Source organism: Ranitomeya imitator, chromosome 2 (assembly GCF_032444005.1).
Source record: "Ranitomeya imitator isolate aRanImi1 chromosome 2, aRanImi1.pri, whole genome shotgun sequence".
Lineage (NCBI taxonomy): Eukaryota > Metazoa > Chordata > Amphibia > Anura > Dendrobatidae > Ranitomeya > Ranitomeya imitator.
Window position 1 is genome coordinate 808392090 of NC_091283.1, and position 17998 is coordinate 808410087.

General features: G+C 45.2%; 1 protein-coding gene across 2 annotated transcripts in view; it reads right to left on the minus strand.

Moving 5' to 3' along the window:
* The window catches only part of ADGRA1 (adhesion G protein-coupled receptor A1), an 873399-nt gene that overhangs the window by 549811 nt on the left and 305590 nt on the right, over positions 1-17998 (minus strand). For both annotated transcript variants that reach the window (XM_069753826.1, XM_069753828.1), the window contains exon 12: positions 12989-13204. In XM_069753826.1, coding sequence (XP_069609927.1) covers positions 12989-13204 — 216 coding nt within the window. The remainder of the gene's footprint in view (positions 1-12988; positions 13205-17998) is intronic.

The following is a 17998-nucleotide window of genomic DNA, read 5'->3' on the forward strand; positions in this document are numbered from 1 at the left end:
GATAAACTCATACTGATGACCTAAGTCATCAATATGTTGTGATCATACAACACCTTTGGACTGGTGGAACGTACAGAGGTTATGTAACCTGAGAACAGGAAAAAAGAGTAATGATCAGGGCTCTGCATATTATTGGGGTAAGCATAATGCCCCAGGTATGAGCATCACCATAGTGTTATTGGTCTGCTATATGAGTTACATTCTTGATATATATCAGACTAATTTCTGTGTACAGATTGGATAAAATTATATATATATGCCACAGCTCAGACCTCCGAACAGTTCAAAGTTTGGAGTAGTGAGTCTGAGCGGAATCTGCTCAGAACAGAGCAAAGTGATGGTTTAGTCTGACAGTGGTAAGAACAGCAAAGAAATGTAAGAGCCATGTAGCCTACAATCCCTCAGAGATGACCTAGTAACATTATCAAAATGGAGTAGCCCTTTAGTGGTATGGATGAAGTAACCAGTGTGCTGCTGTGCTGGGTACTGATCTACAACATTGGACTGCTGTGTACCCATGGGACGAAACCTTGGCCCGGAGACTCTCGACTCTAACCACCATCTCCTACAGATGAGTGAATATTTTGAAATTCAGGTTTCACCAGCTACACCAATAATTCAGTATTACCAGATTCACCAAATGTTTCCCAAAAAATTTTTGATTAGAGGCAAATTGAACCTCCAATTGCCTTGAAAAAAACTGAGCTCATTTCAAGCTATTTAACATAAACATAGCCTTAAGGCCCCGTCACTCATAGCGAGATCGCTAGCGAGATCGCTGCTGAGTCACAAGTTTTGTGACGCAACAGCGATCTCAGTAGCGATCTCGCTATGTGTGACACGTAGCAGCGATCAGTGTTATGAAAGGTAATTCAGTACCACAATGGACATAGAGGTCAGCGCACATACAGTGACCTGGCAATAACCCAAAAAACAAGAACGAGCTCTGAGACGTGGGAACTCTGTTGACCGCAATCCCTAATCCTCTCCAACCACACTAAAGGCAGCCATGGATTGCGCCTAACGCTCCCTATGCAACTCGGCACAGCCTGAGAAACTAGCTAGCCTGAAGATAGAAAATAAGCCTACCTTGCCTCAGAGAAATACCCCAAAGGAAAAGGTAGCCCCCACATATAATGACTGTGAGTTAAGATGAAAAGACAAACGTAGAGATGAAATAGATTTAGCAAAGTGAGGCCCAACTTTCTGAACAGAGCGAGGATAGGAAAGGTAACTTTGCGGTCAACACAAAACCCTACAAAAACCACGCAAAGGGGGCAAAAAGACCCTCCGTACCGAACTAACGGCATGGAGGTACACCCTCTGCGTCCCAGAGCTTCCAGCAAGCAGTAAAAAACAAATTGACAAGCTGGACAGAAAAAAACAGCAAACAAATAGCAAAGAGTAACTTAGCTATGCAGAGCAGCAGGCCACAGGAACGATCCAGGAGGAAACAGGTCCAATACTAGAACATTGACTGGAGGCCAGGATCAAAGCACTAGGTGGAGTTAAATAGAGCAGCACCTAACGACTTCACCACATCACCTGAGGAAGGAAACTCAGAAGCCGCAGTACCACTTTCCTCCACCAACGGAAGCTCACAGAGAGAACCAGCCGAAGTACCACTTGTGACCACAGGAGGGAGTTCTGCCACAGAATTCACAACAGTACCCCCCCCTTGAGGAGGGGTCACCGAACCCTCACCAGAGCTCACAGGACGACCAGGATGAGCCATATGAAAGGCACGAACAAGATCGGGAGCATGGACATCAGAGGCAAAGACCCAGGAATTATCTTCCTGAGCATAACCCTTCCACTTAACCAGATACTGGAGTTTCCGCCTTGAAACACGAGAATCCAAAATCTTCTCCACAATATACTCCAACTCCCCCTCCACCAAAACCGGGGCAGGAGGATCAACAGATGGAACCATAGGTGCCACGTATCTCCGCAACAATGACCTATGGAATACGTTATGTATGGAAAAAGAATCTGGATGGGTCAGACGAAAAGACACAGGATTAAGAACCTCAGAAATCCTATACGGACCAATAAAACGAGGTTTAAACTTAGGAGAGGAAACCTTCATAGGAATATGACGAGAAGATAACCAAACCAAGTCCCCAACCCGAAGTCGGGGACCCACACAGCGTCTGCGATTAGCGAAACGTTGAGCCTTCTCCTGGGACAAAGTCAAATTGTCCACTACATGAGTCCAAATCTGCTGCAACCTGTCCACCACAGTATCCACACCAGGACAGTCCGAAGACTCAACCTGCCCTGAAGAGAAACGAGGATGGAACCCAGAGTTGCAGAAAAACGGTGAAACCAAGGTAGCCGAGCTGGCCCGATTATTAAGGGCGAACTCAGCCAAAGGCAAAAAGGACACCCAGTCATCCTGATCAGCAGAAACAAAGCATCTCAGATATGTTTCCAAGGTCTGATTGGTTCGTTCGGTCTGGCCATTAGTCTGAGGATGGAAAGCCGAGGAAAAAGACAATTCAATGCCCATCCTACCACAAAAGGCTCGCCAAAACCTCGAAACAAACTGGGAACCTCTGTCAGAAACGATATTCTCTGGAATGCCATGTAAACGAACCACATGCTGGAAAAACAATGGCACCAAATCAGAGGAGGAAGGCAATTTAGACAAGGGTACCAAATGGACCATCTTAGAGAAGCGATCACAGACCACCCAAATGACTGACATCTTTTGAGAGACGGGAAGATCTGAAATAAAATCCATAGAGATATGTGTCCAAGGCCTCTTCGGGACCGGCAAGGGCAAAAGCAACCCACTGGCACGAGAACAGCAGGGCTTAGCCCGAGCACAAATCCCACAGGACTGCACAAAAGTACGCACATCCCGCGACAGAGATGGCCACCAAATGGATCTAGCCACTAACTCTCTGGTACCAAAGATTCCAGGATGACCAGCCAACACCGAACAATGAACCTCAGAGATAACTTTATTCGTCCACCTATCAGGGACAAACAGTTTCTCCGCTGGGCAACGATCAGGTTTATTAGCCTGAAATTTTTGCAGCACCCGCCGCAAATCAGGGGAGATGGCAGACACAATTACTCCCTCTTTGAGGATACCCGCCGGCTCAGATACACCCGGAGAGTCGGGCACAAAACTCCTAGACAGAGCATCCGCCTTCACATTTTTAGAGCCCGGAAGGTATGAAATCACAAAGTCAAAATGGGCAAAAAACAACGACCAACGAGCTTGTCTAGGATTCAACCGCTTGGTGGACTCGAGATAAGTCAAGTTCTTATGATCAGTCAAGACCACCACGCGATGCTTAGCTCCTTCAAGCCAATGACGCCACTCCTCGAATGCCCACTTCATGGCCAGCAACTCTCGATTGCCCACATCATAATTTCGCTCAGCAGGCGAAAACTTCCTGGAAAAGAAGGCGCATGGTTTCATCACCGAGCAATCAGAACTTCTCTGCGACAAAACAGCCCCTGCTCCAATCTCAGAAGCATCAACCTCGACCTGGAAAGGAAGCGAAACATCTGGTTGACACAACACAGGGGCAGAAGAAAAACGACGCTTCAACTCTTGAAAAGCTTCCACCGCAGCAGAAGACCAATTAACCACATCAGCACCTTTCTTGGTCAAATCGGTCAATGGTTTAGCAATACTAGAAAAATTGCAGATGAAGCGACGATAAAAATTAGCAAAGCCCAGGAACTTTTGAAGACTTTTCAGAGATGTCGGCTGAGCCCAATTATGGATGGCTTGGACCTTAACAGGGTCCATCTCGATAGTAGAAGGGGAAAAGATGAACCCCAAAAATGAAACCTTCTGAACACCAAAGAGACACTTTGATCCCTTCATAAACAAATAATTAGCACGCAGGACCTGAAACACCGTTCTGACCTGCTTCACATGAGACTCCCAATCATCCGAGAAGATCAAAATGTCATCTAAGTACACAATCAGGAATTTATCCAGGTACTCTCGGAAGATGTCATGCATAAAGGACTGAAACACTGATGGAGCATTGGCAAGTCCGAACGGCATTACTAGATACTCAAAATGGCCCTCGGGCGTATTAAATGCAGTTTTCCACTCATCGCCTCGCTTAATATGCACAAGATATACGAACCACGAAGATCTATCTTGGTGAACCAACTAGCCCCCTTAATCCGAGCAAACAAATCAGATAACAATGGCAAGGGGTACTGAAATTTAACCGTGATCTTATTTAGAAGGCGATAATCTATACAAGGTCTCAGTGAACCATCCTTCTTGGCTACAAAAAAGAACCCTGCTCCTAATGGCGACGATGACGGGCGAATATGCCCCTTCTCTAAAGACTCCTTCACGTAACTCCGCATAGCGGCGTGCTCAGGCACAGATAAATTAAACAGTCGACCTTTTGGGAATTTACTACCAGGAATCAAATCGATAGCACAATCACAATCCCTATGCGGAGGTAAGGTATCGGACTTGGGCTCATCAAATAAATCCCGGTAATCAGACAAGAACTCAGGAACCTCAGAAGGCGTGGATGACGAAATAGTCAGAAATGGGACATCACCATGTACCCCCTGACAACCCCAGCTGGACACAGACATGGATTTCCAATCTAATACTGGATTATGGACTTGTAGCCATGGCAACCCCAACACGACCACATCATGCAGATTATGCAACACCAGAAAGCGAATAACCTCCTGATGTGCAGGAGCCATGCACATGGTCAGCTGGGTCCAGTACTGAGGCTTATTCTTGGCCAAAGGCGTAGCATCAATTCCTCTCAATGGAATAGGACACTGCAAGGGCTCCAAGAAAAACCCACAACGCCTAGCATACTCCAAGTCCATCAAATTCAGAGCAGCACCTGAGTCCACAAATGCCATGACAGTATATGATGACAAAGAGCAGATCAAGGTAACAGACAGAAGAAATTTTGACTGTACCGTACCAATGGTGGCAGACCTAGCGAACCGCTTAGTGCGCTTAGAACAATCAGAGATAGCATGAGTGGAATCACCACAGTAGAAACACAGCCCATTCAGACGTCTGTGTTCTTGCCGTTCAACTCTGGTCAAAGTCCTATCGCACTGCATAGGCTCAGGTTTAAGCTCAGGTAATACCGCCAAATGGTGCACAGATTTACGCTCGCGCAAGCGTCGACTGATCTGAATGGCCAAAGACATAGACTCATTCAGACCAGCAGGCATAGGAAATCCCACCATGACATCCTTAAGGGCTTCAGAGAGACCTTTTCTGAAAATAGCTGCGAGCGCACCTTCATTCCACTGAGTGAGTATGGACCACTTTCTAAATTTCTGACAATATACCTCTATTTCATCCTGACCCTGACACAGAGCCAGCAAATCCTTCTCTGCCTGATCCACAGAATTAGGCTCATCGTACAGCAATCCGAGCGCCAGGAAAAATGCATCGATATTACTTAATGCAGGATCTCCTGACGCAAGAGAAAATGCCCAGTCCTGAGGGTCGCCACGCAAAAAAGAAATAACAATCCTAACTTGTTGAACTGGGTCACCAGAGGAGCGAGGTTTCAAAGCCAGAAATAGTTTACAATTATTTTTGAAACTAAGAAATTTAGTTCTATCTCCAAAAAACAAATCAGGAATAGGAATTCTCGGTTCTAACATAGAATTCTGAACCACAAAGTCTTGAATACTTTGTACTCTTGCCGTGAGCTGATCCACACATGAAGACAGACCTTTAATGTCCATTGCTACACCTGTGTCCTGAACCACCCAAATGTCTAGGGGAAAAAAAAGGCAAAACACAGTGCAAAGAAAAAAAAATGGTCTCAGAACTTCTTTTTTCCCTCTATTGAGAATCATTAGTACTTTGGGCCTCCAGTACTGTTATGAAAGGTAATTCAGTACCACAATGGACATAGAGGTCAGCGCACATACAGTGACCTGGCAATAACCCAAAAAACAAGAGCGAGCTCTGAGACGTGGGAACTCTGTTGACCGCAATCCCTAATCCTCTCCAACCACACTAAAGGCAGCCGTGGATTGCGCCTAACGCTCCCTATGCAACTCGGCACGGCCTGAGAAACTAGCTAGCCTGAAGATAGAAAATAAGCCTACCTTGCCTCAGAGAAATACCCCAAAGGAAAAGGCAGCCCCCACATATAATGACTGTGAGTTAAGATGAAAAGACAAACGTAGAGATGAAATAGATTTAGCAAAGTGAGGCCCAACTTTCTGAACAGAGCGAGGATAGGAAAGGTAACTTTGCGGTCAACACAAAACCCTACAAAAACAACGCAAAGGGGGCAAAAAGACCCTCCGTACCGAACTAACGGCACAGAGGTACACCCTCTGCGTCCCAGAGCTTCCAGCAAGCAGTAAAAAACAAATTGACAAGCTGGACAGAAAAAAACAGCAAACAAATAGCAAAGAGTAACTTAGCTATGCAGAGCAGCAGGCCACAGGAACGATCCAGGAGGAAACAGGTCCAATACTAGAACATTGACTGGAGGCCAGGCTCAAAGTACTAGGTGGGGTTAAATAGAGCAGCACCTAACGACTTCACCACATCACCTGAGGAAGGAAACTCAGAAGCCGCAGTACCACTTTCCTCCACCAACGGAAGCTCACAGAGAGAACCAGCCGAAGTACCACTTGTGACCACAGGAGGGAGTTCTGCCACAGAATTCACAACAGATCAGGCCCCTGCTGTGAGATCGCTGGTCGTGTCGGAATGGCCTGGGCCATTTTTTGATCGTTGAGGTCCCGCTGACATCGCTGAATCGGCGTGTGTGACGTTGATTCAGCGATGTCTTCGCTGGTAACCAGGGTAAACATCGGGTTACTAAGCGCAGGGCCGCGCTTAGTAACCCGATGTTTACCCTGGTTACCATCCTAAAAGTAAAAAAACAACCGCTACTTACTTACCTACCGCTGTCTGTCCTCGGCGCTCTGCTTCTCTGGTCTGGCTGTGAGCACAGCGGCCGAAAGCAGAGCGGTGACATCACTGCTCTGCTTTCCGGCTGCCCGGCGCTCACAGCCAGACCAGAGAAGCAGAGCGCCGGGGACAGACAGCGGAAGGTAAGTATGTAGAGTTTGTTTTTTTACTTTTAGGATGGTAACCAGGGTAAACATCGGGTTACTAAGCGCAGCCCTGCGCTTAGTAACCCGATGTTTACCCTGGTTACCTGGGGACCTCGGGATCGTTGGTCGCTGGAGAGCTGTCTGTGTGACAGCTCTCCAGCGACCAAACAGCGACGCTGCAGTGATCCGGATCGTTGTCGGTATCGCTGCAGCGTCGCTTAGTGTGACGGTACCCTTAATGACAAAATGATTTCCACACAATTGCCTAGAGATAAACGGATAGTGACCATTCTTCAATGTTGTGCCCTCACACATTATCACTAACGTTTATTTAGTGCTTATTGGCTTTTTGTCTCAATTTATTTGGCTAGGCTATGAGCGGTGACATCCTTTCACTATCCAGATTCACCACAAAATGACTGCTACAGTCCCTGCTTCTGATTTTATACAAGTTATGACAGTTTCTCTTGATTGGCTGTGCTATTAAACGTGATATTGTAGGTCATTATGCGGAAGCCTGCCCGATCATTTCTAGGTTTATGTGAGCCTTATCTAGCTGATGTAATGTTCTGCAATGTGTAACATAACAGTCCTTTTGAACAGTCTTTTAATTTCTAAAAAACAAAGTCAAGTTACATTAAATTTGTTCATCTCTATCATCTGCTTTTTTTCTTCATCATCCCTCATGTGCCTGATAAAGGGAATCGTTAGTCAAAATGTTGCTGTACTATGTGCCATCTATAAGTGGAGGGAAACTTGGAATTCACGTATCACAAAAAACATTATTTACACTTATTTGGTGCCAAATGGAGAGCTGTTCCTTTTTGACGTGTATTATCAAAGGGATTTACAAAGTGGTCGTGTTCCAGGAAACATCTATACATTAATGGTTACACATATTCTTATTTATTTAATATATTAGAGTACACCACACTGCCGTACCAGCCAGGGAACAGAATAGCCCAAAGTCACCCTCCAACCATTTTCCACTTTTGTCGGTTACACAATGGAAGAGTTGTTGGTGGCCATCATCTTGTGAGACAGGTTTCTACATGGTGTCACAAAACAAGCACCACCCGCAGCCTGATACTCTCCCTAATGAACACTCCACAAGCATTTCACAGGAGGCATGACAGCATTTTAGAAGAACTTCAATGTACTAAAAAGATATCTAGAAACAAATCTGGGTTACCAAGCTGAATAGTGAAAATGGCTGTGTCGTGTGTATCATTGCTCAAGCTCTACCCTAAGTCACAAGCTGCCGGCACCGAACAGTACAAGGAATTAATTCTTCCCCGAGTCGATTGCTCGATGTTAGGGCATGGTAGGTTAGGCTATGGGTTGAACCAGATGGACTTAAAGTCTTCCTTCAACCTTAATAACTAACTATGATTGTTAGCAGAAGAGACACACAGCACAAAAGAATGGCTTAAGATCATGACAAACAGGGAATTAGGAAATATGAATTCTGAAATACATTTGTCATTCCATTTTAACCATGACATCTACCCATTACCACAGGAATTGTGGACATTAAATGTATACGTTTTTTGTAATTTTTCACATCTTGACAACAGAATCCACAGTACAAAGGTGATCCACATGGCAGTATAACAGCTGTCTAAAGGAACTGTATATTTAGTGCTGGATTAAAACTGCATACATATCAAAAACCATTCGTAAAGAAAGGCTTTACTAAGGGCATTACTAATCTCAATGGATGTGTTTAATCTTAAACAGCTCTGGCTTGTCAAGGTAAGGAGGCATATTCGCCATGCAATGCTCCTGTGGGAAATTTAATATGCAAATTGTCTCATCAGAGAAAAAGAGGACTTGAACTCTTTAGCGCCACCTGTTGGAAGTAGCAATCCTACAAGTCACTATCGACCCATTAATGAGTCGTGCAATATGACTTAGGACAAAAGCCAAATCATTATCTCAATTCGCAGACACGGTGTTTCGGGCTGTTGGCCCTCGCCAGTGCAAACTATGAGAACTGATTTGGCTAGGTGAGAGGCTCTGGACTGAGGTCTAAGGTGTAAGATTTCTCCTTGCAGAGAGTGACATACCATCTCTGGCTTGTCAAGGTAAGGTGGCTTATTCGCCGTGCAATGCTCCTCTGGGAAATTTAATATGCAAATTGCCTCTTCAGAGAAACCTGAGACCTCGGTCCAGAGCCTCTCACCTAGCCAAATCAGTTCTCATGCTTTGCACTGATGAGGGCCAACAGCCCGAAACACCGTGTCTGCAAATTGAGATACTGATTTGGCTTTTATCCTAAGTCATATTACAAGACTCGTTAAAGAGTTGATTGTGACTTGTAGGATCACTACTTCCAACAGGTGGTGTTATAGAGTTCAAGTCATCTTTTTCTCAGAAGAGGCAATTTGCATATCTAATCTTAAATATTTTATTAATGGACCGAGCAGTTACATGTTGATCTGCATGAGTTGTAATTCTGAAGTTTGGCTAAAAGTGTGTTAAAAATCACTAAAAAGAGGTATTAATTAATCAAGTTTCATAAGGAAAGGAGATAGGTTGCATTTTGCGCTTCTGGGGTGCAACCAAGAAAGGAGTCAGAATCAAGCAAAGTTGTTGACAGTGCAGTTCAATCCCAATGCATTTCAAAGTAGTACAACTTCTATTTCAAGAGAACCACAAAGATCCTTTGAAGAAGAAGTTGTAATACTTTGAAATATGGTGAGATTAAACAACACTGTCAATATCTTCACTTGATTTCAGCTCTTTTTTGGTTATACAACAGCAGCACAAAATAGCTGTTATCTCCTTTCCTACATTGCTACATTGATTTTACCAACCAGAAGGTGTGCAGCAGCTATATTCCATATCAGAGTTGTATCCCACACAACCATACCAGGTGAGCAGACCCGCCATTTGATCACCATGTTATTTTGGATAATACCATATTGCTCTTTTCTTGTTTCCTAGTTATTTTCCTAAATAGTTCTCAATCCACATAGGAAATTTTTGAAAAATCAAAGATAAAAATACACCTAAGTGAATGGATATCTGCAGCATGGAAAGTCTTTAACCCCTTCATGACCTTGGGATTTTTCGTTTTTCCATGTTCGTTTTTCACTCCCCTCCTTCCCAGAGCCATAACTTTTTTGTTTTTCCGTCAATTTGGCCATGTGAGGGCTTATTTTTTGCGGGACAAGTTGTATTTTTGAACGACATCATTTGTTTTAGCATGTCATCTCCTAGAAAACGGGAAAAAAATTCCAAGTGCTGTGAAATTGCAAAAAAAGTGCAATCCCGCACTTGTTTTTTGTTTGGCTTTTTTGCTAGGTTCACTAAATGCTAAAACTGACCTGACATTATGATTCTCCAGGTCAGTACGAGTTCATAGACACCAAACATGACTAGGTTATTTTTTACCTAAGTGGTGAAAACAAATTCCAAACTTTGCTAAAAAAAAAAATGGTGCCATTTTCCGATACTCGTAGCGTCTCCATTTTTCACGATCTGGGGTCGGTTGAGGGCTTATTTTTTGCGTGCTGAGCTGGCGTTTTTAAGGATAGAATTTTGGTTCAGATACGTTCTTTTGATGGCTGTTATTGCATTTTAATGCAATGTCGCGGCGACCAAAAAAACGTAATTCTAGCGTTTCGAATTTTTTTCTCGCTACACTGCTTAGTGATCAGGTTAATGCTTTTTTATTGATAGATCAGGCGATTCTGAACGCGGCGATACCAAATATGTGTAGGTTTGATTTTTTTTTTATTGATTTATTTCGATTGGGGCGAAAGGGGGGTGATTTAAACTTATATTTTTTTTTATTTTTTTCACATTTTTTTTAACTTTTTTTTTACTTTTGCCATGCTTCAATAGCCTCCATGGGAGGCTAGAAGCAGGCACAGCACGATCGCCTCTGCTACATAGCAGCAATCTGCTGTTCGCTGCTATGTAGCAGAAAATCAGGTGTGCTGTGAGCGCCGACCACAGGGTGGCGCTCACAGCTGCCGGGGTTCTGTAACCATAGAGGTCTCATGGACCTCTATGGTTACAATACTGAAGCATCGCCGACCTCCGATCATGTGACGGGGTTGGCAATGCCGTCATTTCCGGCCGCCCGGCCGGTTGCGGTAGTTAAATGCGCTGTCTGCGTTTGACAGCGGCATTTAACTAGTTAATAGGTGCGCGCAGATGGCGATTCTGCACGCGCCTATTGCGGGCACATGTCAGCTGCTCAAAACAGCTGACATGTCCCGGCTTTGATGCGGGCTCACCGCCGGAGCCCGCATCAAAGAGGGGCTTCAGACCTCGGACGTACTATCCTGTCCGAGGTCAGAAAGGGGTTAAAGAACCTACTTGTCATTCTCACTCTTATGGTCAAATTGCCTGATATTCTCACTATGATCTACAGCATATTAATACAGGAGAATGATGTGATCCTGAATAGTGATGAGCGAGTATACTCGTTGCCCGGGTTTTCCTGAGCACGCTCGGATGATCTCCGAGTATTTGTTAGTGCTCGGAGATTTCGTTTTCATCACCGCAGCTGAATGATTTACAGCTACTACCCAGCCTGAGTACATGTGGGGGTTGCCTGGTTGCTAGGGAATCCACACATGTAATCAAGCTGGCTAGTAGCTGTAACATTCAGCTGCGGCAAACTAAATATCCGAGCACTTACAAATACTAGGAGACAACCCGAGCGTGCTCAGGAAAACCGAGCAACGAGTATACTCGCTCATCACTAATCCTAAACTTTTGATAATCATTTATACTAGCAACAATGTAAAGCAAAGTGTGGAATGGTGGGAGATATTGATTATAAAGGATGAATGGCAAGATTATTGATGAATTGCTAAGAATTAAGAAACTAATTTATAAAAAAATGGCAATTATTCTGTTTTATGTTTCAACCAATTCTTAAAAAGAACATTTCTGTAGTTCTGTTAGTGAAAATTATTTTGTATAACCTCATATTAGAAGATTATATACTTGGAAGTCCAGTAGCCCAATCCAACAATTCTTAGAAGAAAAGATAGTCATCTATAAAACACAACCCTATTGGCACTCGCTGATCGCTGAAGATTTTAATCCTCGTAAAAGCCAACAGGACATTACTTGGTGCCATGACTTTTAAGGCATTATTCACATACTAATAGCCTTGATTGTTGCTCAGTCTATATGAATGCATCTGTATTATTCGCTTGCCCTTTAGCTTCATGAAGGACCTATTCCTTTTTAAAAATCATACACAGCATATGAATTTTGATTAATAGAAAATAAAGTTTAGACTAAAACATTCAGAAGGATAGCAATAACATTTTTGCTGTTCATAGTACTTGCAATTTCACTTCCTAAAAACTTTAAGACGGAATAGATGACCAGCTATCATCCTCAAATTGACAAATTGAAAAAATGCTCTTCAATTCAAAACTAATCATGAGGACCTTAGATTTGAATTATTGAGTCCAAAGGGGCTGTCCCATAATAAAAAATATATCTCCTAGGCACATGATAGGTCAATAATGTATGATTGCTTAGCTTGCATGCCGTGTCAACCACCAATCAATAAAAAAAGGGCCTTTGCATGACTGGAACAGTAGTGAGAAGATGAGAAGAGGCGGCCACCACACCACCTCTCCATTTACGCAGAAGATTTTGAGACCCCAATGCTAATGCCAGAGGTCACGCACTACCCCGTGATCAAAGATGTATCACCTATGATGTGGAAAGGGTAAATATGTTGTTTATGTGACAAAAACACTGAAGTTCAAAGAAGTATTTCTTGGTAGACAATTAACTGGGAAGCATCAGTTGTTTTCCTCTCCATGTTATTGATATTTCATCTCTCCTACTAATATCAAGCTCATCAACGTGATGCCATTTTCATCACTGTTACCAGATATACATCAATATGATATAATATAATATGCATTTAATGCACACTTACTTTTGCTGAGAAATTTACCAGCGAGCCGTTCAGACTGCCAGAAGTACACTTTAAAATTAAATTGTGGCTCTGAATATTCTCTGAATCTACGTCCTCATTACCATGGATCAATGATCTCTCCGAATGTGCAGATGTTCTCTGGTAGGCGACGCAAGTCATGCCAATAAAGCTTGCTGGTTTGATTAGGACAGCCTCCAGTGCGATATTAAGGGAAACCTGTCAAAACACATTGAGCTGGTCATTTGCCAAAAATTTTAAGAAATCAACACACAAAAATTACCTTATTTCTGGAAGCAACATGGACATCTGGTTCCGTAACAATCTGTTTCAGGGTGACCAAACAAATACTTTACCTGACTAATTACCTTCGCTTCAAATTAATAAATTGCACACCAGTCCTAAGAATCATTCCAAGTGGCAAAAGTACCCATTAACCCACTCGTAGCCAGATGCCAGCACCAAATTTGTCAAACACTATATTTTCATTTTCTCTACTACAGTGGTTGAAGAAGGAACGTACAGATGGGCCACAATTTTTCTTTTAACATATCCTGATATGATTGCACAAAATTACCAAATTAGAAAAAAAAATCTACTATATAATTGTCTAAGGGTCACTTCCGTTTGTCTGTCTGTAACGGAAATCACAAGTCGCTGATTGGTCTCACCAGCTGCCTGTCCTGGCTGCTGCGACCAATCAGCGACGGGCACAGTCCGATTAGTCCCTCCCTACTTCCGTCCAGTCAGTGCCTGGCGCCCGCTCCATACTCCCCCCCCAGTCAGCACTCACACAGGGTTAATTCCAGCGTTAATGGAATGCGTTTTGCCGTGCGTAATGCACTACGTTAATGCTGCTATTAACCCTGTGTTTCCCCAACTTTTTACTATTGATGCTTCCTATGCAGCATCAATGGTAAAAAGATGTAATGTTAAAAATAATAAAAAAACAAAAAACCTGCTATTCTCACCTTCCGTAGTCCGCCGAGACGTGCGCGTCCTCCGCCAGCTTCCGTTCCCAGAGATGCATTGCGAAATTACCCAGAAGACTTAGCGGTCTCGCGAGACCGCTAAGTCATCTGGGTAATTTTGCAATGCATCCTGGGAATGGAAGATGGCGGCAACCGCGCGCGTCTCGGCACAGCTTCGCTGGATCCCAACCTGTGAGTATATAACTATTTTTATTTTAAATATTTTTTTAGCAGGGATATGGTGCCCACATTGCTAAATGCTAAGCGAGCTGTGTTATATACCGCGTGGCTGCTATATAATACGTGACCAGTGTTATATACTGCGTGGGCTGTGCTATATATTACGTGGCCAGTGTTATATACTGCATGGGCTGTGCTATATATTAGGTGGGCTGTGTTATATACTGTTCAGGCTAAGCTATATATTACATGGCCAGTGTTATATACTGTTTGACCTGTGTTATATACTACGTCGCCTGTGTTATGTACTGCGTGGCTGCTATATACTGCACGGGCTGTTATATGGTATGTGGGCTGTGTTATATACTGCGTGGCCACAGTTATATACTGCGTGGCCTGTATTAACGCATCAAGTATTTTACAATATGTATGTATATAGCAGCCACATAGCATATAGCACAGGCCACATAGTACTTGTCTGCTATACACTACATGGCCTGTGCTATATACTATGTGGCTGCTATATACATACATCTATAATATAATGCTGGGAGCGTCACTCTGTCCGAAGCCTTTATAGACTGCGCAGGCGCAGTCTGGCCCCCACAGAGTGACGCTCCCAGGAGATCACGGTATGCGTAAGCACTGAACGCATACCGCGATCTCCACCGGAGAGTCAGGGACCGCCAGGAGGGTAAGTATATTCACCTTTCCCCGTTCCAGCGCTGCGTGCGGCTCCGTCTCCCGTCTCCTCTGCTGTGACAGTTCAGAGGGCGCGATGACGCGCTTAATGCGTGCCGGCGCCGTCCTCTGACTTACCAGTCACAGGCAGAGGAGCCGGAGTGTGTCTTCGAGAAAATGGCGCCAGAAAGCGCGGACTGCGCAGGCGCCGATTCCTGCTGCCAGAATCGGCGCCTGCGCAGTCCGTGCTTTCCGGCGCCATTTTATTGAAGACACTCCGGCTCCACTGCAGGTGTGTCTTCAAGAAAATGGCCCTGGAAAGCACGGACTGCGCAGGCGCCGATTCTGGCAGCAGGAATCGGCGCCTGCGCAGTCTGCACTTTCCGGCGCCATTTTCTTGAAGACACACTCCGGCTCCACTGCAGGTGTGTCTTCAAGAAAATGGCGCCGGAAAGCGCAGACTGCGCAGGCGCCTATTCCTGCTGCCGGAATCGGCGCCTACGCAGTCCGTGCTTTCCGGCGCCATTTTCTTGAAGACACACTCCGGCTCCACTGCAGGTGTGTCTTCAAGAAAATGGCGCCGGAAAGCGCGGACTGCGCAGGCGCCGATTCCAGCAGCAGGAGGATGAAGAAAATGGGTGGAAAGAAATGGCGTAAGTAACAAATTGCTGTGGCATGAAGCTGTGGCACTTCATGCCACAGCAATTTGTTATTTACGCCACCTGATTCCTTTCCGCCGCCATTTTCTTGGTCCTGCTGCCGGAATCGGTGCCTGCGCAGTCCGCGCTTTCCGGCGCCATTTTCTTGAAGACACACTGCCGGCGCCATTTTCTTGAAGGCACACTGCAGGTGTGTCTTCAAGAAAATGGCGCCGGAAAGCGCGGACTGCGCAGGCGCCAATTCCGCCAGCAGGAGGACCAAGAAAATGGCGGTGGAAAGGAATCAGGTGGCGCAAGTAACAAATTGCTGTGGCATGAGGCCATGGCACTTCATGCCACAGCTATTTGTTACTTATGCCACCTGATACGGGGCATATACTATGGAGCATCTTATGGAGCAGCGTATGGGGCATATGGATGGGAGCAGCAAATTAAAGAACGGTGCCGCAGGATTGGAGCAGCACATGACAGAACGGGGGCGCAGGATGGGAGCAGCGCATGACAGAACGGGGGGCAGGATGGCAGCAGCACATGACAGAACGGGGGCGCAGGATGGGAGCAGCACATGACAGAACGGGGGCGCAGGATGGGAGCAGCACATAACAGAATGGGGGCGCAGGATGGCAGCAGCATATGACAGAACGGGGGCGCAGGATGGGAGCAGCACATGACAGAACGGGGGCGCAGGATGGGAGCAGCACATGACAGGATGGGAGCAGCAAATGACAGAATGGAGGCGCAGGATGGGAACAGCACATGACAGGATGGGAGCAGCAATTGACAGAATGGAGGCGCAGGATGGGAGCAGCACATGACAGAACGGGGGTGCAGGATGGGAGCAGCACATGACAGAATGGGGGCGCAGGATGGGAGCAGCACATGACAGGATGGGAGCAGCAAATGACAGAATGGAGGCGCAGGATGGGAGCAGCACATGACAGAACAGGGGCGCAGGATGGGAGCAGCACATGACAGAACGGGGGCGCAGGATGGGAGCAGCACATGACAGAATGGGGGCGCAGGATGGAGCAGCACATGACAGGATGGGGACGCAGGATGGAGCAGCACATGACAGAATGGAGACCATATACCAATATAAATGCTCGCCACCCGGGCGTAGAACGGGTTCAATAGCTAGTACATATATATTCTAGAATACCCGATGCGTTAGAATCGGGCCACCATCTAGTATTTTATAATATTCTCATAGAAAATGTTTATGTTACAGTGGCATGTAAAAGTTTGGGCACCACTGGTCAAAATTACTGTTATTGTGAAGAGTTAATCACTCCCATTATCTTCTGTTAGCAAATCTCATGACTGCCACATGTGCACAGAACTAAAACAACACAGCTCCGTACACTGTGCAGTGACTATTCTGGGGTACTTCAGTTCAGCTACCATTATAGCAAATGGTAACAGACTGCAGTAGCTGAGAAGGGCCACTACTTAATTTATGGAAGTATCTTGGCTCCTTACAAGGTCTATGTCACAACCACGGGACATGCTTGCTGATAGTAGTGATGGATGTTCGACCCTAGCAACATGATTTTTGCTGACATATCCCCAAGGATAAGTCATCAATATCATAACCCTAGACACACCCTTTGCCTAAATCTCAGGTTTTGAAGATCTTTCTGCTAGGGTTGAGCGAAACGGGTCGTTCATTTTCAAAAGTCGCCGACTTTTGGCAAAGTCGGGTTTCATGAAACCCGATCCGACCCCTGTGCGGGGTCGGCCATGCGGTACGCGACTTTCGCGCCAAAGTCGCGTTTCAATGACGCGAAAAGCGCCATTTCTCAGCCAATGAAGGTAAACGCAGAGTGTGGGCAGCGTGATGACATAGGTCCTGGTCCCCACCATCTTAGAGAAGGGCATTGCAGTGATTGGCTTGCTGTCTGCGGCGTCACAGGGGCTATAAAGGGGCGTTCCCGCCGACCGCCATGTTACTGCTGCTGATCTGAGCTTAGGGAGAGGTTGCTGCCGCTTCGTCAGAAGCAGGGATAGCGTTAGGCAGGGTCCATTAACCACCAAACCGCTTGTGCTGTAGCGATTTCCACTGCCCAACACCACCTTCGGTGTGCAGGGACAGTGGAAGCTACATTTTTTTTTTTTTTCCCTCAGCGCTGTAGCTCATTGGGCTGCCCTAGAAGGCTCCCTGATAGCTGCATTGCTGTGTGTACGCCGCTGTGCAAACCAACTGCTTTTTTCAAAGCACAAATCCTCTTGTTCCTTCCTTTCTGTAGAGCTATCATTTTTGTTTGTACACACTTTTTATTTAATTTGTGTATCAGTCCACTCCTTATTGCTGCCTGCCATACCTGGCTGAGATTACTGCAGGGAGATAGTAATTGTTGGACACTCCCTGTTTTTTTTTTTTTTTTTTTTTTTTTTGTGGGAGATTAAGATTGACATTTCTGCTAGAGTGCCATCCCTGTGTGTGCCATCTCTCACTCAGTGGGCCATAGAAAGCCTATTTATTTTTTTGCTTGATTTGGGTTATAAAATCTACCTGAAAAAAT